The 27,453-nt window shown below is 61.3% G+C and overlaps 7 protein-coding genes across 7 annotated transcripts; all 7 read right to left on the bottom strand.

The window, feature by feature from the left end:
- Nucleotides 1-27: 27 nt before the first annotated feature.
- Nucleotides 28-1,353, bottom strand: LINJ_30_1440 (putative N-acyl-L-amino acid amidohydrolase; the record flags this gene model as incomplete). Its single annotated transcript, XM_001466951.1, has 1 exon — nucleotides 28-1,353. One exon carries the CDS (start codon nucleotides 1,351-1,353, stop codon nucleotides 28-30), a length of 1,326 nt encoding a protein of 441 aa, XP_001466988.1.
- A 4,233-nt stretch (nucleotides 1,354-5,586) lies between these two features.
- Nucleotides 5,587-8,766, bottom strand: LINJ_30_1430 (conserved hypothetical protein; the record flags this gene model as incomplete). The annotated part of the gene is made up of 1 exon (XM_001466950.1): nucleotides 5,587-8,766. One exon carries the CDS (start codon nucleotides 8,764-8,766, stop codon nucleotides 5,587-5,589), a length of 3,180 nt encoding a protein of 1,059 aa, XP_001466987.1.
- Nucleotides 8,767-10,941: 2,175 nt separating this feature from the next.
- On the bottom strand, nucleotides 10,942-12,402 carry LINJ_30_1420 (conserved hypothetical protein; the record flags this gene model as incomplete). Its single annotated transcript, XM_001466949.1, has 1 exon — nucleotides 10,942-12,402. The coding sequence occupies one exon, from the start codon at nucleotides 12,400-12,402 to the stop codon at nucleotides 10,942-10,944; it is 1,461 nt and encodes a 486-aa protein (XP_001466986.1).
- A 940-nt stretch (nucleotides 12,403-13,342) lies between these two features.
- LINJ_30_1410 (putative GTPase activating protein) lies at nucleotides 13,343-15,166 on the bottom strand (the record flags this gene model as incomplete). The annotated part of the gene is made up of 1 exon (XM_001466948.1): nucleotides 13,343-15,166. The coding sequence occupies one exon, from the start codon at nucleotides 15,164-15,166 to the stop codon at nucleotides 13,343-13,345; it is 1,824 nt and encodes a 607-aa protein (XP_001466985.1).
- Nucleotides 15,167-16,113: 947 nt separating this feature from the next.
- LINJ_30_1400 (conserved hypothetical protein) lies at nucleotides 16,114-17,070 on the bottom strand (the record flags this gene model as incomplete). The annotated part of the gene is made up of 1 exon (XM_001466947.1): nucleotides 16,114-17,070. One exon carries the CDS (start codon nucleotides 17,068-17,070, stop codon nucleotides 16,114-16,116), a length of 957 nt encoding a protein of 318 aa, XP_001466984.1.
- A 766-nt stretch (nucleotides 17,071-17,836) lies between these two features.
- On the bottom strand, nucleotides 17,837-19,162 carry putative ABCH3 (ATP-binding cassette protein subfamily H, member 3; the record flags this gene model as incomplete). The annotated part of the gene is made up of 1 exon (XM_001466946.1): nucleotides 17,837-19,162. The coding sequence occupies one exon, from the start codon at nucleotides 19,160-19,162 to the stop codon at nucleotides 17,837-17,839; it is 1,326 nt and encodes a 441-aa protein (XP_001466983.1).
- A 1,212-nt stretch (nucleotides 19,163-20,374) lies between these two features.
- On the bottom strand, nucleotides 20,375-25,519 carry LINJ_30_1380 (conserved hypothetical protein; the record flags this gene model as incomplete). Its single annotated transcript, XM_001466945.1, has 1 exon — nucleotides 20,375-25,519. The coding sequence occupies one exon, from the start codon at nucleotides 25,517-25,519 to the stop codon at nucleotides 20,375-20,377; it is 5,145 nt and encodes a 1,714-aa protein (XP_001466982.1).
- Nucleotides 25,520-27,453: the final 1,934 nt, after the last annotated feature.

Here is a 27,453-nt window from a genome sequence, read left to right as displayed (position 1 = left end):
AAGCTCACCACGCCAACAACAGCACCTTTACGCCATGACGTTGTCGTACACGTAGCCCACGTGGAAGCTGACACCAATCGGGAGCGCGGTCTCATCGACACGAAACTTCGTCGAGTGGCACATCTCGCAGATACCCTGCGACTTGTTGGCCGTACCCAGCCACAGGAAGCAGCCGGGCTTCTCCAGCTGGTACGCAGAAAAGTCCTCACCACCATATAGCGGCACCTTGGGATCGATGATGTTGGCAGAACCAAGAATACGCTCGCCGATGCATCGCACCTGCGCAGTTACCTCAGGGTCGTTGTCGCAGCAGTCGTACCCGAACGTGAAGTCCAACGTTGCAGCGGCGCCGTGTGCAGCAGCAATGTTCGACGCAATGCGCTCGATGTCGCGCGGCACCTGCTCACGCACAGCCTTGTCCCGCGACCGCACAGTCCCCATCAGCTTCACCTCGTTGGGGATCACGTTGTGACTCTCATTCGGTCCCGTCGTCATCGTTGTAATCGAAACAACGGGCACAACCCTCGGGTCGATCTTGCGCGCAGTAATCGTCTGGATTGCCATCACGATCTCGGCGGTAATCGGTACGGGGTCCACAAGCAGCTGCGGGGTCGACGCGTGGCCGCCACGACCGCGGATTATCAGTTTGAAGAAATCCGTGTAGCTTGTGTTGATGCCGGGCATCAGACCAACAGTGCCCGCCTCGTACCGCGGTGAGCAATGCATGCCGAAGATGCTCTTCACGCCCTCCATCACGCCGGCAGCAACAAGGTCCTTCGCGCCGCCGGGCAGCAGCTCCTCCGCGTGCTGGAAAATGAACCGCACGCTACCCTTAATGTCCGCCTGATGCGCGCAGATCACCTTTGCAGCGCTAAGCAGCATCGCAGTGTGCGCGTCGTGCCCGCACGCGTGCATCGCACCCATGTTCTGCGACTTGAAAGGCAAATCCGTCTCCTCGTCCCCCGGCAGCGCGTCCATGTCGGCGCGCAGCGCCACTATCGGCCCGTCACCAGCGCCGCCAGTGAGGTTCGCCACAACAGCCGTCGGCACCGGGTGTGTGACGGCCAGCGCGGGGCAGCCGAAGCTCCGCAGCGTTTCCGCAACAAACGCCGCCGTCCTGAACTCCTTGAACGACAGCTCCGGGTACTGGTGAATGTAGCGGCGCCACTTGATCGTCTCGTCTGCGGTCGCGCGCACCTCACACATCAGCTGTTGAAACGGCACAGGCATGATTTTGTGGGAAAGAGAAGGTGGAGGTATGTGGGGAGGAGGGCTGTTGCGAGGCACGTGTGTTAAGAGAATGGAAAGCGGGTAAACCGATCGCGCGCGGTAGACGTCTGCGTATGCGTTCATGAAGAAAAGCGAGCACACAGGGAAGAAGGAGAGAGAAAGGTCGGGTAGCGGGCCATTCGTGGGATGGTCACAAGAGAGTCACCGCGACGAAGATGTGGTATTCCGTGGCCTCTGTCGCGTGGCCGCAGCCGCGACAGTGATGCAGCTGAGAAATTGGGGATTTTCCTGCCGCAACAGCTTACTGGCATGAATGCTGTGTCTCCTACGCTGCTCGCCCCACACGGTGTGCATGAAACACAAATGACGCGGGGAAGGAGGGCCCCTCCCACAACAGCTCGCAGGCGTGTCCGTCCTCACCCCCATCCCCCTCCTCACAGCCCCCGAAGCGTTCACACCGATGTCCCCGTGCACGCATTTGCCTTTGTAGATGCCCGCCTGCACAACGGAGGCATTCCTGCACGCAAAGGAAGACTTTGAGGGGTATCGGCAACTCATGTGACACCTGGAAAGCCAGGGTGCAGTCGTGAATCTCCTCAACTTTCACGTTCGCTGATGTTCTCGTGTTGTCGGTGCTACGCCACTTGCTGGAGGGTATCCTTGGCGTTTTCTGTTCATTATTTTCGGGGGAGTGCACAGGCGAAGGCCGCCGGCAAAACTGTAGAAACAAAGGCGAGGATGGCGATCGCCGATGCACAGCGAGATGCATAGACACAAGCACACCATCGCAACGGCAGCGGAGCCGTCACGGTATCCAAGACACGCATACACACACACGCACATACATACACATTACGCACAATGAAAATGTAAAAAAGATATCAAAGTAAATACATAACGAGGACTAAAGGCAATAACACGGATGAAAGGGAGCCCACGAAACCCACCCGCCCGTCCGCCCCGCACCCCCCCCCCTCTCTCACGCACAGCCCACTCCGATTGCAGCGGCTTCTCTATCTCTCTGTCTTGCTGTTGCCCTCGTCACTTGCAAAGGAGAATGCCGGAAGGGGTGGTGGGAGGGGTTCAACGGAAAGAGCGACAATTGTGGGAACAGAGGGGGAGAGGGGATTCAGAAGGTGCATGAGGCGACGAGAAAAAAAAAAACAGTGAGGTGTACTCAGCCACAACTGTCGTCCCCTGCCGCCTGACTTGCGTGCCTCTTCTATTCATCCCGCTCTCGCGACATCGTTTTCCTTCGGCCTTTGAGAGAGCTCAGCAACGGCCACCAACCGCCTTCTCCTCTCCAGCATCTGCTCTTGCCTTCTTCGCCTGGTAGAACGCGTCTATGGCAGTCACACGCACTCCTTCGTCGCCTCTGCCTGTGAAAAGGAAGGCATGATGTGAAGTAAGAGAAGGCGAAAGGGAGCCCGGTCCTCCCCCCCTCTGCGCGCGCACACACACAAAAACAAAAAAAAAACAAAGCAAGTGCACATCTGTGCAGGGGAAGAGAGTGAAGGAGGGAGGGGGTGTCTCTGGACACCCTTGAGCACTGCCAAATGTCCTGAAACGGAATCGGGGAGGCTGAGGAGAGGGCAAAGGATAGCAACGGCTGTGAGGAGGAGGGGGAAGGGGGGGCGATAATGACGGCGAATCAGGTGTCAGAAAGCAACTGCACAGAATCACATCGACACACCAAAGAAAACAAAAGAGGGACGAAATCGTTCCGAGATTCTGTGCCATCAAATAGCGTTAGAAAGCATGGGCCATAGCACGGGGGTGCGCACGAGATACGCTTTTCTTTTACGTGAAGCATACAAATGTTTGTGTGCGCTCTGCAGTCTATATATAGTTTTGCGAAAACATGCACGCCACGAACAGCGAGACCAAACCACCATCCAATGGAAGAGTCGACTCAAGGGAGCCAGAGAACAGTCGCAAAGACCCGCTATCCATTCAGGGTCTCGCTCCCCTTGTTTTTTTTGTGTGCTCCATCACAGCTCGCGCGCGCACAGATCACTTTCCACTGGAGGAGGCGGCGGCTTTTGTCGCGTCCAAAACGAGCAGTAATCACTCGGTGGCATGCGTGCATGGGCGCACACACACAGCTTGAGAGCATATCGGTGTCCTCGCAGGCGTCTGCAATGGCAGAGGAGCATAAAGGCATGAGAAAGAGAGAGCTCGTAAGGTCCGTCTGTGTGTGGGTGTGTCGTTGTATCTGTCTTTTGTATTTTGTCCGTTAAATAAATATATGTATATATATCCCACCCAATCACCCGCCCACACAAAATACAAACTAAAAGGAATACACATCAAAAAAGGGGGAAGGCGTGCGATACGGCAACAAGAGACAAGAAAACAAAACACGAACTAGAGTGGATTCGAGGAAGTCACTGCATGCTTGTGTGTGTGTGTGTGTGTGCGCGCGCGCGCGTATGGGTGCATGTTTATGCATGCATATAATAGGTGTACGCGTGTATGTATGAATGTGCGATTAGGGTGGGTGTGGGTGTGTAGATGCGTTTATCTAACTCGATCTAAGTTGCAGGGCAACGGAGAAACACAATGGCAAAGAAAATAGAGGAACTCACAAAGGAGACAACAAAACGAGAAGAGACCATCACAGCAACGCCAGCCCCATACTAAAACAAACAAAAAGCTACACTAACAACAACGACAACAGGTGGCACACGAACACACACAACGGGCAGGGAGCGTGGATGAGGCGAGGAGAGACAGAGAGAGGGGGGAGCCGAGAGATGGGCCGCTGGAGCGACACGCAGACGTGTGTGGAATCTAACAGGGATTGATGGTGCATTACACTCAAAAAAAAAACCACAGAAACGCACACAGCAAAGACGAAAAAAGGGGGAGAGGGGTACGAGCATGTGAGCCCGAAAGAGGACGCGCCCAAGCACGCAAACTACCTCGCAAAGAAAAACAAAACGAACACCAAGAACCGCACACGCAGAGGAGGAGGGGGGTCAGAGGGAGGGAAGGTGTGACGCGAGCAATCCGCATCCGGCGCACTACAACACACGCGCTCCAGCACTGTTCCTCCACTCCTCCCCCCTGGCCGCCCTTTTTTTTTTCTTTTTTCGGTCGCACCGGTACAAGAGGAGGAAAAGAAGGTCGTCCCAAGATCTAAGAGGATATCGAAATGAAAGCCAGAGAAACAAGGCAAAAAAAAACGGTGAAGAGTGTCGTTGTGCTTCTATGTAAAATGACGAGGATAACATGACGATGGTGATGCTGTAAGTGAAAATGGTCCGAGGCAGGAACTTGAGAAGACAGCCTCCACGACGGTCGCGCGCACACACACACAAAAAAAGGGGGAGGAAGAGTTGAAGAGCCGACGGAGAGATTCGTGGGAGAGACGAAGAGGGTTACGCAGGCGCAGACCTCTTTTTTTTTTTGGTGTGTGAGACAGAGCTCCCGCCTTTGGCAAATCGCAACTCAGTGGCTTGTGCCGCTTTCCCACCCCGCGGCAAGAATCGCAAAAAAAAAATCGCTAAATCGAGCATGGAAGCTACGCCACCATCTCAGGGAACATGGTCCGACGTGCGGTGCATGCTTTGTGTTAGAATGGGCTCTTCTGCTCGCATGCATCTCAGACAGCCTCGGGTCTTCACCCCCGCTCTCTACTTGCCGCACCGCACCTCCTACCTCGATCCCCTCCCTCTCCACATGCATCTATGAGTATATAAACACCAAAACATACAGCAGCAGTGTGCTGCTAATATGCGCTTGTATACCGAATTCGTGGGCGGTAGAGAGATACGCAGCGAGCGCCTGCAGACGGCGGAATACAGTTGTCCTTCTCTCCCCCCTCTTTTCAGAGCCAGCCAACCCTCTCCCCTATTGTCAGACTCGACTCCTGTGGAGGAGGTCAGGCATCAAGGAGAGTTCTCTGCGCGAAGTCAGGAGCTGAAAAAAAAAGCGAGGCGTGTACGCCCCCTCCCCTCACCCACCTTTGTTGCCGTCTTTTGTCGACAACCCGCAGGGATGCATCATCGGATGCCAGGCTCGGCCTGGCTGTATGTGTGTGTGTGTGTGTGTGTGTGTGTGTGTGTGTGTGCATCTCTCACTCGCTTTCTCTGTTTGTGTGCATCTATGGTTTACAGACGGGCAAGTCCAATGCAGCGCATCTGATGAGAAGAGGGATGGCGGTGGAGTTGGCCGCGCCCACCGACTCCACAGCCTGAGGACTCTGCAGAAGCCAACGTATTCTCTTTTCCGCCGTGCCGCACGCCATCGGTTTCCACTGGACAAGGTGGCGGATGGAAGCTGCAGAATGAACACCAAAGAACAAAAGAAATTCTAGTGCGCTGCAGAGTGCCGCATCGTCGCACTCGCTCTTTATTTCTTCTGTGTGTGCGTGTGTGTGCGGTGTAAGCAACGCTTGAGGAACACGCGGCAGTTCAGGTGAAACTTGAGCTCCCGCACCATACGCGACGTGCTCGGGTGGCGATGCGACGCGAGCGACGACGCCGACCCGTCGGCCACGGCGAGGAGGCGGTAAAAGACGATGCACACGCTGCCGTCAAAGGTGCAGTAGATCGACTCCAGCTGAAAGGGCAGGCCGGAGAACTTGAAGTGACGCTCGCATTCGATGTACGCAGTCGTCTGCTGCAGCAGCACGCGCTCGTGCTGCTTACGGTCTTCGTCGTTCACGAGAACGTCCACCTTGCGAAGCAGCACCCCATTCACACATCCGAGCAGCGCAGCGTACAGCGATGAAGAGGGGGTGATTAGCTGCACGCACACGCCAACGTCTTCGTAGGATACGCCTTCATGCGGGCTCCCCTCAGCGTAAACGTGCGCGAGGTATGCCTTGCCCACCTCAACGCACCTCAGCAGTGGCCTGGACGCCAGCATGGACGTTGCAGTGCCGCCGGTGGATCGCTTCGAACTATCCAGATCGCGTGCGATGGCATCTTTCGCGGTCGCCAGCGCAGCATTGGACAGATTTGTCAAGAAGCGCATCGTCTGACCTTTGGGGAACTGCAGCACCGCCACGACGTCCGCCTCACTACTCTGTTGCACGCCTTCTCTATCCACAGCCGAGCTCAAGGTCACGACGCCAGGGAGGGCACCGCCGCTACTGTGGCGCTGCTGTGTAGCCATGGCAGGGGGAACGCGACGAGCCGATGGGCCCGTGGCAGCGGCTCGTGCCGGCGCCGCCTCCGACAAGGTCGCGTAGGAGGAGGATATCGGAAGTGCCGCGTCGCGTTCGTAGACCGGCGCAGAAGCGTGACGGCCAGGTGGCACTGGCGCCCCTGCCTCCGCTAGACCTGCGGCAGCGGGGTGGGTTACAGTCACTAGATTAGCCTTGGGCACGCGTCGCATTGACGGCCCTTCGACGTGATGCAGCGCTGAAGACGGCGACTGCTGCGGCCGCGCCTTTGGGCCACCGCGCGATGACGCCGCCGTGACTGCCTGGCCGGCCATGGACGAGGGTGCCGACAAGGATGGCTCATCGCCGATGGAGAGCAAGTGCAACTTGTCTACTGGAACGCGGCGGCCACCAACGGCGATGAGCGACCCCGCAGCGGCCTTGACGTGGGGAAGGTGATGGCCGCGTCGAGTTGGAGGCTGTGCATGCGTGGCGGCGGCGCATGATGACCCCGAGGAGAGGTCGGGATGGGCGTAGCCGCCGTGGTGCGGCGGCTTCTGGTGGCACGCGGCAACTTCGTACGAGGGCGGCGGCGCTGTGGACTGCTGCTCCGCTGCAGCGGCGACATCGCGCTCCGAGAAGGCACGCGAGTCCAGCTCCATGCTCCCTGTCGTGCTGCGTGCACTCTGGGGACGCGTTTCCTTGTGGGGGTAGGGGTGGGGGTGCTGCGGATGCTGCTGCTGAACGGCTGCAGCGAGCATGGAAAGCATGTCTGGGCCACCGCAACAGCCATTACGACAGTTAAACTCAAGTCCGCTGCGCGCGTCGCTCGAATGCTGGGGCAGGGACTCTGCGGCACCTCCGCAAGCACCGCAGCCGGCGCTCAAGCTACCCACAGACGCCACACCATCCTCGCCGTGGTGCGTCACTCCGCACCGACCCTCGCTGCTGTTGGCAGCCGTCACTGCCGCGGTGGAAAAGTAAGCCAACGGATCTCGGCGCACGCCGGCGGACGGCATCCCGCACGACGCGCGGTCGCTCTGCGGCGTAGTCAGCGCGCCCTCATCGTCGCTCTCCGCGAATGCTCCCTGCGGCGCAGTCAGCCGCGCCGGCGTGGAGCCCGGCATCGCAGCCCCCATCATCGCCGGTGCCCAGACCTCCAAGCCGTCTCGCCCTGCCGCACCCATCGCAGACGGTGGGAGAAGCGACTCGAGCGCCGCATACGCGTTGAATGGAGCCGCCTGCGCGGCGGCTGTCTGTCGCTGCTGCGCCCGCCGCCGCGATTCATGTGGCGTGGCCCCGCTCGCGTCGGAGCACTTGGCAGGGGTAAAGCTGTCCAGGCAGCTTCGAAGCACCTCCTCTACCGCCATCTGGAGGTCGTACGTATGGTATGGCGTCATGTGCGCTGCACCGTACCCGTCGCCTGCCGCTGCGTCCCCCGTCGGCGACTCAAAGCCGGACTCGAATGAGTTGTTGAAAAAGAGCGGAATCTCATCCAGGAGCGTCGGCGTGTCTAGGCGTGAGCGGGTGCCACTGGCTGCCGCCGTCGCCGCTGCGGCGACGGCGGCCGACCGGCAAGCTCTGTTCGGAGTGCACAGTAGCGATGACTGCGACGGCAACTGAGAGCCGCTCCCATTATCATCCTGCACGCCGCTTGTCTCTGTGTTAGCTGCCGCGCCCAAGCCATTTGACGGCGCGTACAGCGGGGAAGCGAGCAGGGTTGCTCTCGCCACGCGAAACGGTCGCTGCCGGGCCTCATTCGGGGTTGCTTCTGCCGCCGAGGTATCCTTGCTATGTGGTGTGCTAAAACCGCGCTGGCGATGCTGTGTCGACCTGCAAGCGGCACTGCCGTTGCTGTGCGCCGGGTGGTGCGCGGCGTTGTGTCCGGGTGTTCGCGAAACACCGAGGAGGCTGCTGTCCTCGCTGGGGTTCCCCGCGGTCGCGGCGCAGCCGCTCAAGGCCCGCGCCTTGGGTGTCATAGGGGTAAGTTCGCCGTGCGCTGCTGCGGCCTCCACTGCGGGGCCACTGGGCGACAGTGTGTCCGGTGGTGCGGCGAACAACGCCGCACCGAAGCTAGGCTTATCCGTCACACACTCCACCGCATCCGAGACGGATTCGCTTCCAGTGCGCGCAAAGTCCGACTGCAGAGGTGTACCGCAGAAGCCGTTATCTCGCAGCAGCGGCTCTCTACTCCCGCTCCACACATTAGGGCTGGACGCACTGCAGCCGCCACCACCACCGATGTTACCACTGTCCCCCCCTAGAGAAGCAGAGCCATGGCTCCTGCCAAGGTGGCAGGGATGGATGTTCTCCTTGTTCGCATTAAGGTAGTTGTTCGTGACATCGCGGAACGCAGTCTGGATGGCGGCCGCCGTCGAGCCTTTGCCGCTACGTGATGCGGCACCTGCGCGAGTGGGAGGCATTAAGTGCACAATCCTTCGTCGACCTCGAAACGAGAAAAGGGTTGCCTGATGTGTGCTCTGTCTGCAGCCCCGGGCTGGCTGCCAAGAAAACAAAACAGCAACGAGAGGCGCTTTTCTATGTGTGCGCGCTACAGGCGTGCAGAGAGCGGCACTGCCTCCCACTCCCCCGCAGTAGTGGTGCGTCTGCTTGTATGAGGTACGTCCTCGTTTTTCTTTCTCAAGTTTGTTTGTTCCTCTTTGGTGAAAAGGAGAGGGAAAAAAGGTGGTGGGAGGGGTCGTCGCTTTCGCCGCGATTCGCGGGATCGCGAGCCTATTCGCTTCAGTCGTCTACACACGCGGACACAAGCGCGCTGGCTCTCAGTCCCTCCCGTTTTCTATCTGTGTCTGTGTGTGTGTGTGTGTGAAAAGGTTAGGGTGAGGGTGAGGCAGAGGACACACTTTTGGCGGTGCGCTGGCGACGGACTAAACGGTGAGCGGATTTTGAGGAGGGAGAGGAGAAACGCTTGCGCAGAACGACACAGAAAGACGTATTTCCGTAAGATGTGTGCAAGAGAGGGGCTGGAGACTGTCCATCAAACAACAGCGAGAAGGAAAAGGAGTCCACTACGTCGACACCACGACTGTTACGACAGCCATGCATTCAACGACAACGCGGTGCACGCGGGAAAAGTAGGTCCTGGTGGGCTGGAGGAGAAACGGGGTCTGCGCTCCTACGTAGCTCCTGTGTGCACCGCTGCTGGTGCTGCTGCCGGCAACGGGAAGGGGGTCTGAGAAACGGATCCGCCGACCTGCTGCGCACTACTTTCACCGCTCTGGCCAGACTCACGTGCGCGAAGCGAATGCCGAGACGAGAGTAAGGGCTGAACAATGAGAGAAACAAGAGACGGTGCGGGGGTCCGGCGAGCCGAGATCGTTGCACAGCGAGGAGAGCAGGGAGAAGGAAGGGAAGGATGAAGACAAGGAACACAACGACGAGCGAAAGCTGCGGATGACTGGCCTTTTTTCCTCTCCGCCAATGTCGTTGCCGTCGTCTTCGGTGTGAGTCGAGGTGGAGAGTGCGCGCACGTGGGTGTCCGGTATGGATGAGGGGAGGGGGGAGAGAGGGGAAGGGAGGGGGCACAAGGCCAATGAAAACTAGTTTTCTTTCTGTGGGGGTGCTTTTATCTATGTATGTGCGTGTGCGTGTGTGCTTGCGAGCGTGTGCGTGTGTGTGGGGTCGAAGGTGACGGGTGCGCGTTGACAGCAAGAAGAAAGAGGGAGTGGTGAATCGTCATCAAGACAGTGGCAGAGAGGAGGGGGAGGGGCCGTGCGGCACAAAATATAGAGCCGAACAGTGCCGTGGGTGGCCCGGTCGCCCACAGCGGAAGGCCGTGGTGAGCGGCGCACGATGCGGACTGGTGAGACGAGTGGCATACAACTCACATGCGCCTGCACACACCTGCTCCTCACTCGGCAGAGACCTCTCTCTCACGCCAGAGGGCAAGTACTGTGCAATGCGATCGGCAGCCAAGAGTAAGGATCGGCCATTCATGTTCACAAGGCGCGCATCGCTGCTGTCTGCACCCGCGCCACTGTAGGTGGCTTCCAGGCAAGGTTGCTGCATGTAGCTGCTGATATCTTGGCATCACAGCGTATGGGACGCGCGCGCTTGCGCCGCTTGGGGAGCAGCCGGCGCCTGACAACAACAACGAAAGATACAAAAAAAGATGACGCATAAAACGAGAGAGAGGGAAGCGCCTTAGACATGACAACACACCTACACACCGGCAGCGGGGCATCCGTCCGCCGCCACCCCTCGTCGGCTTTGTTACTCGTTAAATTCGCCTCCACGGCACACAAGGAAAGAGGGACGAAAACAACAACGGAAAAAAGGGAAAGAAGCATGGCAGCCGGGCGTGCGCAACAGAGCGAGAAAATCGTAGGAGATCGAGGGATACCCCCACCCATCTACCGAGCGGCCTCGCTCTGCGAGGGTCGGGTACAATCGGGCGTGGGGGAGGGGGGAGAAAGGAAATGCGGCGCGAGTCACCTCGCCTTCGCGCGAAAAGAAAGCGGGGCCTAATCGCAGCAGGTGCATCGCCACGATTACCAGCGAGCTGACGGGCACAGGAGTTGCACTCCGCACTGCCCCTCCCTCTCCATCCACACGAGAAGAAGCATGTACACCGGCGCAACCTAGTCGAAGAAGCCGCCACCGTTCGAACTCTTGAGCTGACGCTGAATCTTCTGCTTCTGCCGACCCTTCTGCACATTGCGGTGCAGGTGGCGATTGAAGTCGTGGTTGTCCTTGCGCCGAATGTTCTTGCGAATCTGGTGCTTCACATGGTCTTCGTTGATTTTTCCATCCGGCAGAAAGTTTGCGTTGCGGTCGGTATTGCGGGCGTAGATCTCGCCTTCGCGCCGCTCGCGTGCGGCGCCCATGGCCTCGTCGAGCAACCTGCCTTCACTCGCATCATCGTCGCTGCTATCCTCCCTCTCCTCGTCACTCTCGCCGCCCCTTGCGCCGCCGGGGATGGACGTGAACTTGCCCGCAACTCCCGCATCCACGTCCGCGTTGCCTATGTCGGAACGCTGCGACGCATTTTCGTCACCGTCATCGTCGCTCGCATCACTGTCGCGCACCTGCGAGCCTGCCTCGTCATCGCTCTTCTCACTCCGCTGGAAGCCCTCCAGCATGAGTCGCTCCAGATCCTCCTGCTGCTTGCGCGTGAAGTGCCCGCTCGCGTACACCTGCTTATCCAGCTCGCCCTTGCGCACCACGTCCTTCTCCAGCGATGGGAACCACGTCGTGTCCACCTTGAAGCGGCGGTGGAAGAAGTTGGCGAGGTTCTGCACATCGCGGTCAAAGAGCTCCGACGCGTTGGGGTGGTTGATGGAGATCATCTGCGGAAAGTCAATCATGATGACGCGCTGGTCGTCGGTGATCATCAAGTTGAACTCGTTAAAGTCACCGTGAATGAGCCCCGACTCGGCCAGCTTCACCATCAGCTCCAGGGCGCGGCGGTACACCTTGCTGGCGTCTCCGAGCTCCGTGATGTTGTTTAGCAGGGTTCCTGGCACCAGCTCCATGAGCAGCGCGTGCCGGTTCTGGTCGATCGGTTTCGGCACTGGAAATCCCTCGTCATACAGCAGCTTCATAAACGAGTACTCCTTCTGCGAGGCGAGGCGCGACAGGTAGAACCAGCTCTCCCCATGACGGGCGCGGCCGTTCCCTTTGTAGTCGCGGTTGCGCGCCACGCTGCGAAATGAGCAGCGTCCGAGGCGCTGCAGCTTGAGCACGCACTCGTGGCCGGCCTCGTCCCGTACTAAGATAATATCAGACTCCTTGCCGCACCCAATGCGGTGGCCCACACCTGTGCAGGTGCCGCGCTTGCTAAGCGTGCGCAGTGCTAGGTAGTCGTATGCGCCGTACTTCATGGCGTAACCGTCGTACATGGTGTTCTCATGGTGAATCATCTTGTGCTTGAGAAGGTTGTTGAGCCGCTTGCGGCACCCGCCGTGGGGCAGCTGTGCGATACGCTCAACGAGCGCGGTCGGGGCGACGTCGTGGTTGCGCATGGCCATCTCGAGCGCCGTGAGCACGCGAAAGTCCTCATCTTCCATGAAGCGGAGGAGAGTGACATTCAACTTCACCATCGCTGAGCCTCGTGGTGCAGTGGTGAGCGAAAGAGGTTTGGCGTGTGCGCTACGGCACAGGATCGAGTCCTTGCCCGTTGGGGTCTGCCGTGAAATTTCTGGTGCTCGCTTCAGTGAGCTGTGCGACATGATCCGTTCAGCGCATGTGTGCGCGGGTGTGTGTCCATATGATGAGGGGCGATGCGCAGTGCAGAGAAAAAGCGGGGGAGGGGGTGGGGGGTAGAGGTCGAAGGAAGAAGAGGGATGTGAGGCGTCACGCATGAGCGGGTATCGAAACACCGCAGCGCGTTGGACGTCTCCGAGCACATGAAGGGGGGGGGGGGGGCACGGCGGCGAAGTGAGCACACAAGCACACGCGCAAAAGGGCCGAAAAGCATGCACACGGGCGGAACGGCGCACCGCTGGCCCGCCACCACCTCTTCATGAGGAACACGACGGGGAGGAAACGCCGCAGCCAGATGGAGAGCGGTGGATGAAATCAGCACCCCGCGACAGCGTTAGTGCAGGGTGAACACAGAGGGAGGGGACCAACACTTCAGTTTGCGTGTTGCCCTTTTTTTCTTGCGCAGGTGCTGTAAGCGGAAGGAGGGGAGAGCGAGGTAGAGAGAAGTGGAAGAGCGGTGGCGAGAAACGAAGGGAAAGCGTCCAAGGCACGATGCTCGCCGCAAAAACGTGCGACTGCACACATGTGGGGAGTTCAAAACGCAGCTGCAGGGAGAAAGAAAAGAGCGAAGCACGCTTGGCACGCATACAAGTATGCGCCCAAAGAGAGACAGAGCGCTCATTCGGTGAGGAGAAGGGAGGGGGTGAAGGTGGCATGGCGTACGCTCACGCTACGCACAGGTAGCGCCTGTACATGCGCGCACGCCGACAACGTCCAGAACGAAAACATGCTGCGACGCAAGTGCGGCTCGTGACGAGATCAAGCTGCCCACGCCCTTCACTCCGCGGTTGTGGACAGTCTCTTCAAGGAGGCCTCATACAGGTTCTGCAGCACAAAGCCCTCTGAGAGCACATCTTGCATATCACGCAGCGACAGCTGCTCCGTCGGTGGTTCCTGCAAGAACTTCATTACGCTGATATAGTCCTCGCAAAACGCCATCAGCTGTGAGCCCCAGCGCAGCAGCAGTGCCGCGCACACATACACGTGCGTGACACTCCACCGCCGCTCCTCATCGGATAGATACGCATCGAGCAGCCGCAGCGACTGCGTTTCAGTCAGCTCGCGCATTAGCAAGCAATTCATCCACCGGAAGGAAAACTGCTCAAAGTGGAGCTGCAGCACGTCCACCAAGCGATGGTAGAGCGGTGGGTCGGCAACCTGCACGACCGCAGCGAGGTGCCGCATCATGGACGTGATCCCGGCGTGACTGCTCGTGTAGTTATCCTGCATGGTGTTGAGCAAATACGACGTCATCCAGTACACATCCGCCTCCACCTCGTTGATCCACTGCGTGGCCGAAACTGCCGAAACGGACCACAGATCGTCGAAGATGTCCTCGGTGTAGGCGTGCAGCTCTGTTACCGAGTGGGTCGGACAGAAGCGGTAGCCCAGCACCACGCCCATGAACGGGACAACAAGGTCATTCATGCCCTGCACGTAGCCGCAGGCCGGATGGCGCAGGGACCAGATGAACAGGATGCGCTCAATGGAGCCCTGCACGCGTGGGTGGCGCAGGTAGCAGTGGCCGCCCGACATGCGAGGAATGTCCTTGCGGATCTGCTTCAGCGTCTGCAACTCCTTCGAGCCCAGCATCGTGCTGGCACTAAGCTGGTGCCCTGTCGCCCCGCCAGCGCCGCCACTGGCAGCAGATGGCGCCACCGTCGCTGGCACCGCATTCGGCAGCCCGAGCGTCGCAAGCCCGGGAAGCGGCGGCACGGACATTGGCGGATGAGAAGTCGGACCGGCACCGGCGGTATCAGTGAGCCCCACTGAAGCGGAGGCGCGGAACGAGGAGCCGGAGGGGGCTGGCAGAGTGCCCAGGGAAGGGCTTGCTGTCGGGAGATCCGCTGACTGGGGCTGTGGCAGTTGCGACGGCTGCGGCGCGTCACTCCCGCTTGTGTTCTGCGGCGACCGCGAGCGGGCATCCTCGAGGGGGAGGGAAGCGCTCTGCCATCCGTCCGGCCGCTGCGAAAGCGACAGAGGTGGAGCGGCAGCAGCCTCCTTTGCCGCCGTGGCTGTGCTGCCGCCGGTTGTCAACGGCGCCGCACGCAAGCGGCTCTGTGAGGTGCAGGACGGTGGGGTCACCTGCGGTGTATCAGCAGTGTGCTCGAGTGACTTGAGGGTTGACCGGTGCACGGCTGTGTCGACGCCGCTGTCCACCATCGCGCACACGGCGTCCCAGTCGACGATGCAGTAGGAGCTGTGAATGTAGGCGGCGTACTCGACACGGCGCCTCAGCACGGTCGGCTGGCGCGTTGCTGCCTGCGCCGTCCAGCATCCGGTGAGAAACATCCATGCCTCGTACCGGAGAGCAACCGGGCAGCCCTGCCAGCTCAGCTCCCGCAGTAGCGCCATATCCACTGAGTCTACACACAGCGCCTCCTGGAAGCGCTTTGCATGCTCGCCGCTCACGGCAGCGGTGGCGGTAGCAGCGGCCGTGGTCGGGGTCGGGGTCTTGGCCAGCGGGGTGTTCGGCCCAAAGGGGCTCACCGTCGCGGTGGTGCCAGGAGGAGTCGGCGCACTCAATTTGTTGAGATGCAACGCACCGCTCGAGGCTTGCGGTGCGGGCGCCGCGGAAGCCGACGACTGCCTGGTGCCCATGCCGATGGATGATCGAATACTCATCCAAGAGAGCCTACCTGCCTTGGAGAAGCTGAAGCCTCCGCCTCTCTTCATGGAGCTGTTGAGAGGCGCGCCGTCGGCGTCACCGTCCTTGGCAGTGCCGACGAGGTTTTCTGATCGCAGCGCTGGGTTACTTTGACTACACCGATACGGCCGCGTGACGGCCTTGTACTGGGTGCTGCTCTTCGCACCTCCGCTGCCGGTTGATGCCATGACCCCGCCATCTGGGCCTACCTCAGAGCTCGCCGAGGTCCTGTCGGCTCCCGAGTAGCCCAAGACGCGTTCCAGAAAGGCTGAGTGCATGCCTCCGGCGACAAGCCGAGGCGGACTGCGCGCCCTGCGCCGACGCCCCTTGGAGGATGAAAAAGAAAGGAGACCGTGCGGCAGTGGGCACCAGGCGCGGCCCTAAGAGACACCAAAGCGTGCAAGCTTGAGTCGTGTGTGGGAAGTGGTGTTGGCGACAGCACAGATGTGGGGCGGAAGAGGGAAGACGAGGGCAGCGGAAGAAGATTCGAATCACTCATGGGATACCACACGGCGAAAGAGGCCCGCGAAAGAGAGCACGTGTGGGGAACGCACAGGCTGCGGAGGGCCGCGATCGCTCGAGGAGAGGTGCACACCCTAGAGGGGCTGCACGGGAGAGGAAGAAGATAAGCACACACAAGAGAAGCGTGAAGATCACGGTGGCCGCCGCTTCCCAGCCGCGCAGCCACCACGAGAGGCACCCTGGCAACAACGTCTGCATCGCCCTCGTCACTTTCCGCCTTGCCTGGCTTTGCTTTCGACATTCGATGGCCCCTCTTCTCTCGCCGTTCAGACTTGGCGCGGGCGCCGGGGTCTTGCGCATGCGGGTGTATTTTGTTTTTGCTTAACAGTGTTTCCTATCCGACGCGCACAGATCCAGCGTGCGGCCCCTTTCACGAGGCCTATCGTCGGCCCTTCTTGCCCATGAGCGCAGAGGCACGCAAGCCGTCCAGCATCTGCATGCGGTTCTTTGGGCAGTTCGGTTTTGCCGATGCGGGAGCTGGTGTGGGCTCTCGGAGAGGCGGGCGCTGAGCTGACGCATCGGACGGACCGCTGCCTGGCAACCGCTCGGCGCGAGCGTTGGCACTGCTGCTCCCGCCGCTAGAATGGTCCTTACTGCCTGCAGAGTGGGGAAACGGTGGCACACCATTTCTGGAAGAGCCAGCTGCCGGCAATGAAAAGCGTGTACACTCGGGAGGGGGCACCGCCATGTGATCTTCAGAACGACTTTCCACGCCATCTTCCTCTCCCGCCTCCTCATCTGCGGCGCGATCCGTGTGCAACGGAGCACACCCGTGACGGTGGTGATTGCCTGGGGATAGACGCTCCTTCTTAAAATCCTCGAGCTTGCGCCGCTTCACCTTTTCGCGCACCGCGCGCGGCACGACCTTCTGCAGCGCCGCACGGTCGCGCACATCGACGGCAAACATGTTCTCCCGAGACAGATCGCTCGTTACGGATACCGCCCCAGTAGCCGCCACGACGCCGTCATCCCCAGCGAGTGTGCCGCGGCCGTAGATGAGCTCCGCCTGCTCTTGCTGCGTTCGCTTTTCTTTTCCAGACAACCTGTTTGCCCCTACACCGGCACGACTCCACGGGCGCCCAGCGAAGTCGCCGTCGATGCCGTCGCTGTCCAACTGCGGTCCTGTGGAGGAAAACGCCATCACCCCATCCTTGTCCGCTACGGCGGCTCCGCTGCGGCCGCGCGTCAGGTCCTCGCGCACTCGCCGCTCGGCAAGCTCCGCATAGCTGGAGCTGATGTTGAATGGGCAACGAAGATAGCCGCCCTTGTGCGACCGTAGCGGGTTCTGGTGTGGATTGCAGCTCCCCTGCTGCTGTGCCGCAAAGCTGCTGGGCATTGTTGTGTGAGTGGGCGGAGGTGGGTGTCAGGGAGGGAGAGGTGGAGGGGTCCCGATGAAGGACAAACGCAAAAACACGGATCGATGCAGGTCAGAGTCTCCGATACACGATGATGTCCGTCTGCTCTGCCTCGGGTGATCTGGTCACCGCGCCCTACTCACCTCACCCTGCCCTGCTCGCTTGTTCTCAAAGAAAGCACAGGTACCGTGCCCCCGCTTCTCCCTCACGCACTGGTGAATCGGGTGGGCTACTCGGCCAAGAGGCACGGCGAGCAAGCAAATGCGTGACGACATGAAAAGGAAAAGGGTGAAAGAGAGAGAGCATGAGGAAGCCGCCCCATGTAGGGTGGGGAAGGGGTGCATTAATGTCCTTGTCGGCGTTCCGGGTCCTGTGAAGCATCGCCAGCCACCCACTACAGCACACGCGAGCACTACGCCGATCAAAAGACACGCAATAACGTTATGCGCAAGGCGGCCAAGGACGGGTAGCCGCACCACAAGGCGCACCAGCAGTGGCATCACCTCTGGCTGCCCCCCCCGGCCATGCTTCTGTACGAATGTGTGCCTCTTCTTGGGCCACTCTCCGTTTTGTTTTTTGTTCAGCCGATTCCCCGAGCCTTAAAGGGGGCAGGGGGGTGGCTGCATGTTGCAGGTGTGGCTACAGCAGCCGTGACGGCCCCCACGATTGCGGCCAGAGGATGAACGGATTGTGCGCACGCGTGTGTTTGTGCGCGAGTGTGTTGTCAGTAGTGAGGAAGGCTACTGCTCAAAAGGCTTCTCGCGCCTTAAGAGCAACGATTGCATCGACGACGCGCTGCAGTGAGATGGGCTGCCCTTCAGAGGCGCGCCACACCGCATGAACGCCGCGCATGGTCCGGTCCAGTAGTACCGCAGCGTTGGCCCAGCCCTCTAGACCCCCGAAAATGTGCGTCGAGTAGACGACTGTCACCCCGCGCTGCACGCTCTCTTCGTAGAGGAACTGCAGGAGGCTGTGGCGCTGATAAACGTCCAGGTCGGTGGTCGCCTCATCAAGCAGCACGACGGGCTTGTCATCCAGCAAGTGCAAGAGCAGTTGCACACGCTTCTGCTCTCCAGTGCTGATGTGTCGCACATCCCAGTCTATGTCCACGGCCAGCATCTCACGCAAGCGCTCGGCACGAGAGGTCCGAAGCTGGAGCATTTCGCGCACGTGCACCTCCCCACCGGGCACGGCAGTCCACCAATCGCCGCCGTAGCTGACAAGAGCGTTCAGCAGCATGTCATCGTAGCACCGCTTACCAAGCACGGAGAGAGAGCCGTGGCGGTTGTCAAAGAACTGCTTTCCGCCAAGCATGTTCAGCAAGGTGGACTTGCCAGTGCCGTTACCGCCGCACAGCAGCACCCGCTCGCCGCGGAACACCTGAAACGACAAGTTCTTAAACACATCCTTATAGTTCAGCTGCGCACAGTTGATGACGATTTCGCTTCGCTTCTCGTCCGCGTGCCCTCGTGGCCAATACGTGACCGGCGCGTCGGCTGTCGAAGGGGTTGGGTAGGCGGCTGAAGATGTCGTTGGGCAAGCTGACAACGTCGTTGAAATGGCCGCAGAACTCCCCTGCGACAGCGACGGCGCCGCCACGGCGTCGAAGCCGCGAGCAGCGTGGGCGCGCTTGCTCATGAACTGGAGCGCGTAGTCCTCCAAGGGCATGGTGAGCTTTTCCACCGCCTTGAAGTCCACCGCACGGCCCCCCTCCATGAGCAGCAGGTGGGTGGCCCAGCCTTCAATTCCGTCGAGAATGTGGGTCGCATACACGCAGCACCCGTCCTTCGCCTCGCACTCCTGCCGTACCAGTTCCAGCACAGTGCGCCGCTCTGCAACGTCGATGTCGGTGCTGCACTCGTCGAGGAGGTACACGGTGGCGGGGTAGAGCATGCCATAAAGGATCTGAACCCGTCTCCTTTCGCCCCAGCTCATCTTCTCCAAGAAGCGGGAGAGGCGTAGGTGCAGCGCGTCGGCGATACTCGCCTTTCGCTCTGGTACCGGCGCCGGCGAGGCCACGCGGTCCACAGTGTTGCCGAACACCGCCTCGGGTGGCCATGGTGCACCAATCATGGAGATGTGCTGAGCTACACTGGTGTCGTCAAACGGATCGCGTCCGAGCACGCGCACACGCCCTGATTGCGGTTTTCGCCGGCCTGCGAGAAGAGACAGCAGTGTCGACTTGCCGCTCCCGTTGTGCCCGATCACGAGAATTCGATCTCCGCGATAGGCCGTAACGCTCACCTGCCTCAACGAAGCGGCAGGTGCGTTGGGGTATTGGAAGGAGACATCGTCGACCGCCAGTATGGTCTCCGGTCCCATCTTCGTGGTGTGTCTATCGGTCTGCATGTACGCATGTATGCATGTGTGTCCGTGGGCGACGGGCGCACCGCTTTGCCGGAAGCTGGAGAGACCGACAAGTTGTCGTCGAGGTCGCACACCGGCGCACGAGCACATGCATGTGGCGGTGTTGTGCCGGAATACCGAGGCGAGAGGCACAGCACGTAACACAGCATGCGAGATAGAGGGAAGACAGAGAAGAGGTTTCCGAGGAAGGATGAGGAAGGGAGGGCAGGAGGGTATTACCCCAACGTATTAGGACAAGCGTAATCACGTCAAGGAGGACTGGTGACAAAAGGGCGATGCCAAAGGCGCATTGAAGCGGCAGCGCAACGCACACGCGGTCGTGTCAGTACACGACACGGATGGAAGAGGGCCTCGAAAGCCGCGGCGAGAACGACATTCCAGTGGTGAATCAACACCAGCAACAAAGAAGAACGGTGCCGGCACGAGAAAAGGCCGTCAGCGCTCCCTGACGCAAGTGACCGGCACCCTGAATGACCCTTGGAGAGTTAAAGCGCGCTGCGTGAAGAGGAGGAGATGTGGCTGTTGGGGCGAAGCGCCTCTGTATTGCCACCGAGGTGTAGGTGACAGCTCGGCGAGAAGGCGTGCGGAGGCCGAGGGTAGTTTGCCCAGTAACACCTATTGCTGCCGCGACTGCCGTGCTGGGCGAGCCTTCACCGAGGAAGGCGTGCCGTCGACGGCGGTTAACAGGTCCAGCACCGCCAGATCGAAGGTCGGAGGTAGCGATACTTGCTCATTCCTGTCGAGCACCGTTATTCGTGTCAACCTCGGGGGATTTGGAGGCAGCCGCACTGGCTCGCCGCTCTGACGCGCTCGCGCTCCGCCCGCCGATCGCCCTCTGCGCGCTGACACCTCTCTCTCCGGCGATCTCTAAGCATCGCCCCTGGGGGTTATCTGCATCGCCTTGGCCGCGTGTAAAGCTCAATCGGGACGTCGTCGCTCGTCAACGCCGCCACCGCTACCGTCCCGCGCCGCTCCCTCAGATGTCCTCGACGGAGCAAGTGCGTCTCGGCGAGGGCGCCCGTTCGCGACGCTCTGAGTGAGAGAGAACGGTGCCGGCGGTGTCGGGGGACACCCCCTGGTTATCGGGCACGTCGGAACTGGCGATGAAGATGTCATGGCTACCTTCGACAGGGAGCGCCGACCATGGAAATGCGGAGAGAGGGTGCCGTCCGTCGTCGCCCTGGCCGCACCATGGAATAAGTCTGAGGCCGGCGGCGTCGAGACGGCGCCGCAGACCGACTGTTGCCGCAGACAGGATTGGTGCGCGCCATCGCTCACGCCTCGCGCCGTCACCTCGTCCTCTACCTCTTCCAAAAAGTAGACGTGCGACCGTGCGGCCGTGGTGATCACGTATACGGGTGTGTCGAATAGCAGCGACGTGCCCGAGACAGTGGCCCAGCGCCGGACAAGATAAACAGTGGTCTGGTGCACCACCTCTCCAGAGCGGGGGTCAATATGCATGGAGATGTACTTGGGCTCGTACAGCTGCAGCGTCACGCGGCACCGACACTGCGGTTGTGAGAAGGTCAACGATGAAGCGGCGCCGTCCGTACAGAGGTGCTGGCGCAGCAGCGGCGACGGCGGCGCGACAACTTGCAAGTCCACGACTTGGCCCAGCACAATTGTCGCCGTCGGCAGCGCAGGAGGGGGGACGTGGGGGTGTGACGGGCCATGCGGGGACAACGATGGAGGAGGTGGAGGTTGTGGCGCGGACAGCGTGAAGTAATAGTCCTCCCCAATGACGATGGCCGGATGAAAGGTGCACGCAGAGGGCTCAGTAGAGACCACTGCATCTGACAGAGCTTCCGCAGTCGCTCCGGTGGCACCGGCCAGCCTTAGCATGACATCCTTCTCCGCTTCTGCGCTGCCACGCTCCGCAGCAGCGCCTTCGGGCCCCCTTGCGCTGACAAAATCCTCCGCCTCACGCGGAAGCGGCTCCTGCGCATCACCGCCGCTGATGCGCATCGTCAGCGCGTCCTCCTCCTCGTTGAGGCTCCCCCTTAGCGCGCCAACGGTGTCACCGACACCTTCATCCATGTCGCCGCCCTTCGCGCTTGGCGGGAAGGCAGATGGAGCCACACCATCACCACTCTCGCTCCTGTCGTTTGCAAGCGGGGGCACCGACGCCGGATGCACCACGTCACTGCCGTGGTGACTCAGGCGGTCCCTCTCGTTCCCGAGGGTAGACGCTGCGGCTGCCTTGCGGCTACGCGCGCCTTCTGAGACGCTGCGCTTCTCCTCATCGTTCACCGCCGGCCTCGGCGACGGAGATGACGGAGAAGATTGCGCACGGCCTGGCTGGGATGGCGTGTTGGAACGTCTTGTGTGGCTTCCCTTCGGAGGCTTCGCATGAAGAATTGTCCGCCACACGGAGGTCAGCGACGGCGGTTTTGGCAGCACCGGCTCCGCTGACGAGGTTGGGTTGCAGCAATGGCGGTAATGCTGCTCGATGCCTTCAGCCAGCCACGAGACTTGGAGCACTGGGACGCTGCCCAAACGATCCAAGTCCAGCGGCACGGTCACATCATCGGGTACGTAGACGAAGTCCGGCGTCTGCTCCGCGCGCAGCTGCTTGAGCAGCAGTGAGCGTGAAGGGGACTCGGAATGGCACCGCGGAAGTGCGCTGCCGGGGCTGCGCCCAAGCAGAGCACCCGCAACGGAGGCTGACGGTCGGCTGCTGCCCCGTGGCAAGCTCTGGCGAGCGACGTGAGAGGGCAGCGACGGCGCCAACTCTGCCGTGACGGTCGCCCCGGCGGCGTTGAGCCACATCTCCATTCGGTCATCCCGCGCGACAAAGGCAACGTTTTTGGCGCTGAGCCAGCGGTCCTTCACTGCAAGCGGTGCGAAGCGCAGCGGTAGTGGCGCCGCCTTCGTCGATGGAGCGCCAGCGCGAGTGGCCTTCCACGCACCCCATGTCTCCGGGGCAGCGCTCGGCAACAGCTCGACTTGGTCCGCCGGCGTGGGCAGCTTCACTCGCGCGGTGCCGGGGGCAATGCCCCACAGCCACGAGGCGTGAATCGCTGAGACGCCCAATGCATGCGCCAAGCACACCACGGGCAACACATCCTGCAGCTGGTCCAGCTTCTCAGACGCCTCCGCGCTGCCGCCCACAAGAGCAGTCGCAGAAGAAACGAGAAAGACGAAGTACCTCGGTGCCGAACGCTGTGCATGGGAAGCAGCAGCGACGGCAGACGCCATGCTCCGGCGAGGCAGTGACGCGCGCCCCACTGTCCCCCGCTTTCCGCCACTTCCGGCAACCGCCTTCGTCGTCTTTTCTCCCTGCATCGGCGACGAGTCGGCGCTGTGGAGCTGGCCCGCAGCCAGCGAGGACAAGTGGCTGGTGAAGGAGGTTCCCTTCACGTCGCCACTGTCGCCGAGCTGGGCGGCCATGTTGTCCGCCTGTGCCACGGAGTCGATCACGATCGTCCCGGCGCTGGTCAAGAAGTGCAAGATACGCTGAAGCTCGGTGCGCCGCTGCAGCTCTGTCGCCGGGCCCGCGTGGTAGCGAAAAGAAGAAGAAAAGGCCGATGCAGACGGAGGGCCCTCGCCCTGCAGGAGGTCGCGCCTCACCGTTTGTGGGAGAAAGATACAGAGGGACGAGGGGTGCACCTCGCACGGCGGCACACCGGGTGCCGCGTACGTCGGCACAGGAGAGCGCGACGGCGAACGGGTGGTGGCGGCGCCAGCGGAGGACGCCGCGCTGCTTGCGCGATCCGGGTGAGCGTCACCGTCCGCGTTCACAGCATATACACCACGTCCAGCCCTCCCACACGCGCGGCTAACACCAAGCGGGCGCACCACCACATCCTCCTCGGCCCCCTCACCGCCTTCCCCACCGCTCCTATCCACTTGCTTGCCCACAGATGTCGTCATGGGCGGCGATGTCTCCCTGTGTGAAGCGGAGGGACGGACGTGCGGCGGCTCCGGCTGGTATCGGCTGTCCTGGGCGTCCTCCTCTTCCATGAGTGCCACAAGTTGGGTCGCAGTCAGCACGCCATGCGCGCCTTCCGTCGCAGCAGCCCCACCACCTACTGAAGCAGCACACCTATCGGCCTCATGGATCGCGGGCACGGCACCTGCCCTCTTCGCAGCTGCAGCGCCAGGCAACAGTCGCACCTCGCGAAGTCGCAAGTGGAGTCGTGAGCCGTCTTCCTCCCACTCAACCTGCACAAAGCCGTTCCGCGGGGCTTCGCTGATCACCGCCGGAAACCACTGTCGTCCCCAGCGGCCCTCCACCTGCGTGCCAACCCTCAAAACCCGCATGTCCACGTCCGCGCCGGTAATCGTGGATGTTAAACCCATCGCAGACTTCTTCGCCGACCGGGGCGGAGTGCGAGTCAAAAAGCCAAACACAGCAGGCGAGTGGTCACCTTTTCCGGCATCTTCGCAGCCTGAGCGCTCTGGAGAACGACGCACGCGCGCGCCGCCGCCGCTGGCGTCCTTTTCAACCACAGGAGATTCTCCCTTGAACTGTGGCGGTGTGCTCAGGAATGGGTCGATCGGCACCGTCTCGTGCTGTGCAACAGCGACCGACGGAGCAAGGGGAGCAGGAGCGTCACCACTGGCGCCCTGCCCGTTTGGGGTACAGCGGCCTGGGGTCACGGCATCGGTGTCCACCACGTCCGCCTGCGCGGACTTTGCACTCTCCTTCCAGAGTCCGTCGTCAAGCGTAGAGGGGAGAGAGCTAGGGGGAAGCGACGGTGATGACGGGGTTATAGATACGCGCGGCGGCGGCGGCGGCGGCGGCTGTTCGTCCGTCATTGAGACGGCGCCGTCCGCCGAAGAGTGTGATGGGGGCGTATTCATGTTCTGTCCGAAGCCGCTCGCCTCGCCGCCACCGGTCACAGCGCACAGCGTAGCGGAAGACAGGGTAGGCAAGAACGTCGTTGATGAACTCGAGCCATCCATGGCCAAGGGCTTCCCGTGAGCTCGAGACGGCCCAGCTCCGGTTTCTCCGGCTCCGGAACGGGTCTCAGTGCCGTCCTCTGCCGCCACTTCCACACCGTGGGTAACTTGCTGTGGAGTAGCCGTGGTCCGCTTTACTGGTGGGGATATAAGTCCTTCGCCCAACAGCACTTCCTCTGGCGCTGTCACCCCAAGTGTGTCGCCACGCAGCCGAGCAGACGCCCCCGCGTTCGCGATCGCCGAGTACGGCGTGCGCTGACCTGTGGACGAAGACAGCAATGGCGTGTACACATAGCCGCCGCCGTTCGCGACACCGCCAACGTCAAGGGTGGCACCACCCCCGCTCTCGCCGGGGAGGAGAGACAAGTCTTGCACTGCGAGCGTTTCCGTAAACGTCGCGGACGCGCTTGCCGCGCCCCATGTGTGACCCTCGAGCACCGGAGTGACGCTGCCCTCGCTCAAGTCTGGACAAGCGGGCTTTAAGGACGGCGTCGTGCACGCGGCGCACGTTTGCCGCCTCGCCTTCTCATCATCCTCGCCGCCGAGTACGGCTTTGGCGCCTCTGGCGGCGGTGTTGTCGGTGTACTTCACGTCAAGCGGCCCACACCGCACTTCCTTGTCGCTCTCCGTCGGAGCGCATCTGGGGTGTGGCACACGGTCGTCGTGGCTGCCGCTCGTATCCGAAGAGCGTCGCGGTGCTTGCGGACGAGCAGAGGTGATCGACGAGCATTCCGACAGCTCTCCAAGCACATGATCCACCTCCTCAGCACGCGCCGGCCGCTGCGGGTCACCGCTGGCCGCGCGGAGGTGGTTGGGACGCCACGGCTGCCGCCCCTCATCCTCTCCCTCCTCGTCTTCGTCCTCGGCAAAGAGCACCTTGCTGTCTGCCGTGGAGGCGGTGTAGTGCTGCGGCGGCTTCTGCGGCGTAACCGTGTCGCTGAGCCTCACGGGAGAAACAGCAACCTCTTCGACGGTGGCCGGCGCCCTCGCCGATGACGAAGGGACCTGCACCTGAGGAAGGCGGTGGCTGTGGCATTCAGTGGCATGGGACGCGACTTCAGCAGGTGTAATCGCCCCACATGAAGTGAAGCCGGTGCGCCTCGCCGCATCGCCTCCACCGCCGTCGCCGCCTTTCAGTACTTTGCGTTCGGTCACCATCGGTGACGGAGATAGGGACGGGGAGGACGACGACGACGAGGAAAGCTGCATGACTGCCGGTGGCATCTCGCTGGTGCACGACGCTGTCTCTGCGGGTCGCTCTCCATCACTGCCGGTGTGAACGGCTTCCACGCCACTATCGTCGCCGGCCTCGGCGTCGTCACTGCTGCCTGCGACCTTCTCCTCCACCTCAACAGGCGCCGCGAAGGAGGCAGTCGATGTCGATCGGGGTCGCTTGTGTGCCGCTGGAGGGAGACGACCGCCGGCCCTTCGACTTGGTGCGGTCCTCCTCGCTGATCCCGCCTTTCTTCTGACGCTTCCGCTGACACGAGTGGAAAGTCCAGCGCGCCCTCGGCCAGGATGGACGGATGCAGTGCCGTGCGTTTCCGCACCCAGGGTCCTGTTCTCCACCGTCACAGGAGCGGTCGCGGCAGAGGCCGGTGGCTCGTCCTTGCTGGCGATGGTGGGGATGTTGGGAGTCACTCCACTCGTGCGAAGGGCAATCCCATGTGCACCACTGCCCCACGGGGGATAGAGACGAGAGACGAGGTGGTGTGGACGACGTGCAGACGCGGCCGCCAGCGACGGTAGTGCCGCGTCACCAGGAAGACGCTGCGTCTCGTCGTTTCGGTTGTGCACCGGGGCCCGGCCTCGCCTGGGAGGCATACGCGAGAGAGAGGCAGAGGGACGCTGCAGGGAGTAAGTCGTCTAAGGTCGAAAGGTACTGCTGAAGTCGATGGAGAAACGCAGCACCGCACGCGCAAACACACACACACGCACACATGCGTCCCCCTTCGTGCGCTGTCGGTGCGCGCGTGCCTAGGCACCGCCTCTGTGCCTCCCTCCGTGTTCTATGGTTGCTTTTCGTTTGTGCTCTGTGACGGCGATGGTAACCACTCATAACCGTCGCCGTGAAGGCTATGCACTGTCTGCGCTCCCTTTCCTTTCCTGTTTGACGTTGGTCTGCGCGTGTTTCGCTCTACTGGAGATTTGGGCTGAAGCGCTCCCGTGTGTGTGTGTGTGTGTGTGTGTGTGTGTGTGTGCAGCGGAGAACGCGGCGGAGGCAGAGGGTGCTTGAGCAGTCCCCCACCGCCCCTCGTCGCGTGTGCGATAGGAAGAGGAAGAAGGGCGCGTCAGAAAGAGAGGCAGAGACGCAGTCCTTTCACCTCCTTGCTTTGTTGTAATCCTTTTCGTGTTGGCCACTCGTCGCCGATCGCACACGGTGTGGGACTGGCGAAGGGGAAGGGCGCGAGAGGAGAGAGGAAGAAGAGGAGGAAGAGGCGAGGGGGTAGGATTCAGGCGGACGATCCTCAGTAGAATGGCAACGTGCACCCAAACGCGTACGCCCCGTTCATGCCGGCCACTATTCACGTGCGCGCAGCACCGCATAGGGGCGAAGGGGGAAACGGATGTCGGTTGCCATCATGGGAATGAGACTCGAGAAACGGCGCTGGGGAGGCTTCATTGCTGTGCCCGCGCAGGGCGCCGCGATGGCGTGCGTGTCTTAGAGGAACGCTTTACCCAGTGCCTGCCACCACACGCTCTCGTGCTTTCGCCTTCGTGGCTGTGGCGCGTGCCGGCACACAAAGGCGCAGCGCCTCCTCAAAACCCCCGCCTCGTTCCCGCTTCGTTCCTGCATGGCTGACGACGCACCATGCGAGAGAGGCCCAGGGACGCACACCGTCGACGACGTGAAGCTATCCGCGCACACATAAAAGACAAATCTCTTCGTTTTCTATGGGCGGTTTCTGTTTTCATAGCAGATCACGGAAAGGATAAGCGTGCACACGCGCACGCCCCGGCGCCCGTGTGTCGGGCGCGTGATAGAGCAGGGAGCATGCAGTCCGCTAAAGCAGGACAGGGATAGGTGCCGTTTACGGCACGGGGAGAACCCAAGGAAGAACCCCGCTACAGAACACCCCGGAGACCGAAAC

Source organism: Leishmania infantum, chromosome 30, assembly GCF_000002875.2.
Source record: "Leishmania infantum JPCM5 genome chromosome 30".
NCBI lineage: Eukaryota > Euglenozoa > Kinetoplastea > Trypanosomatida > Trypanosomatidae > Leishmania > Leishmania infantum.
This window is presented reverse-complemented; position numbering and strand designations above follow the sequence as displayed.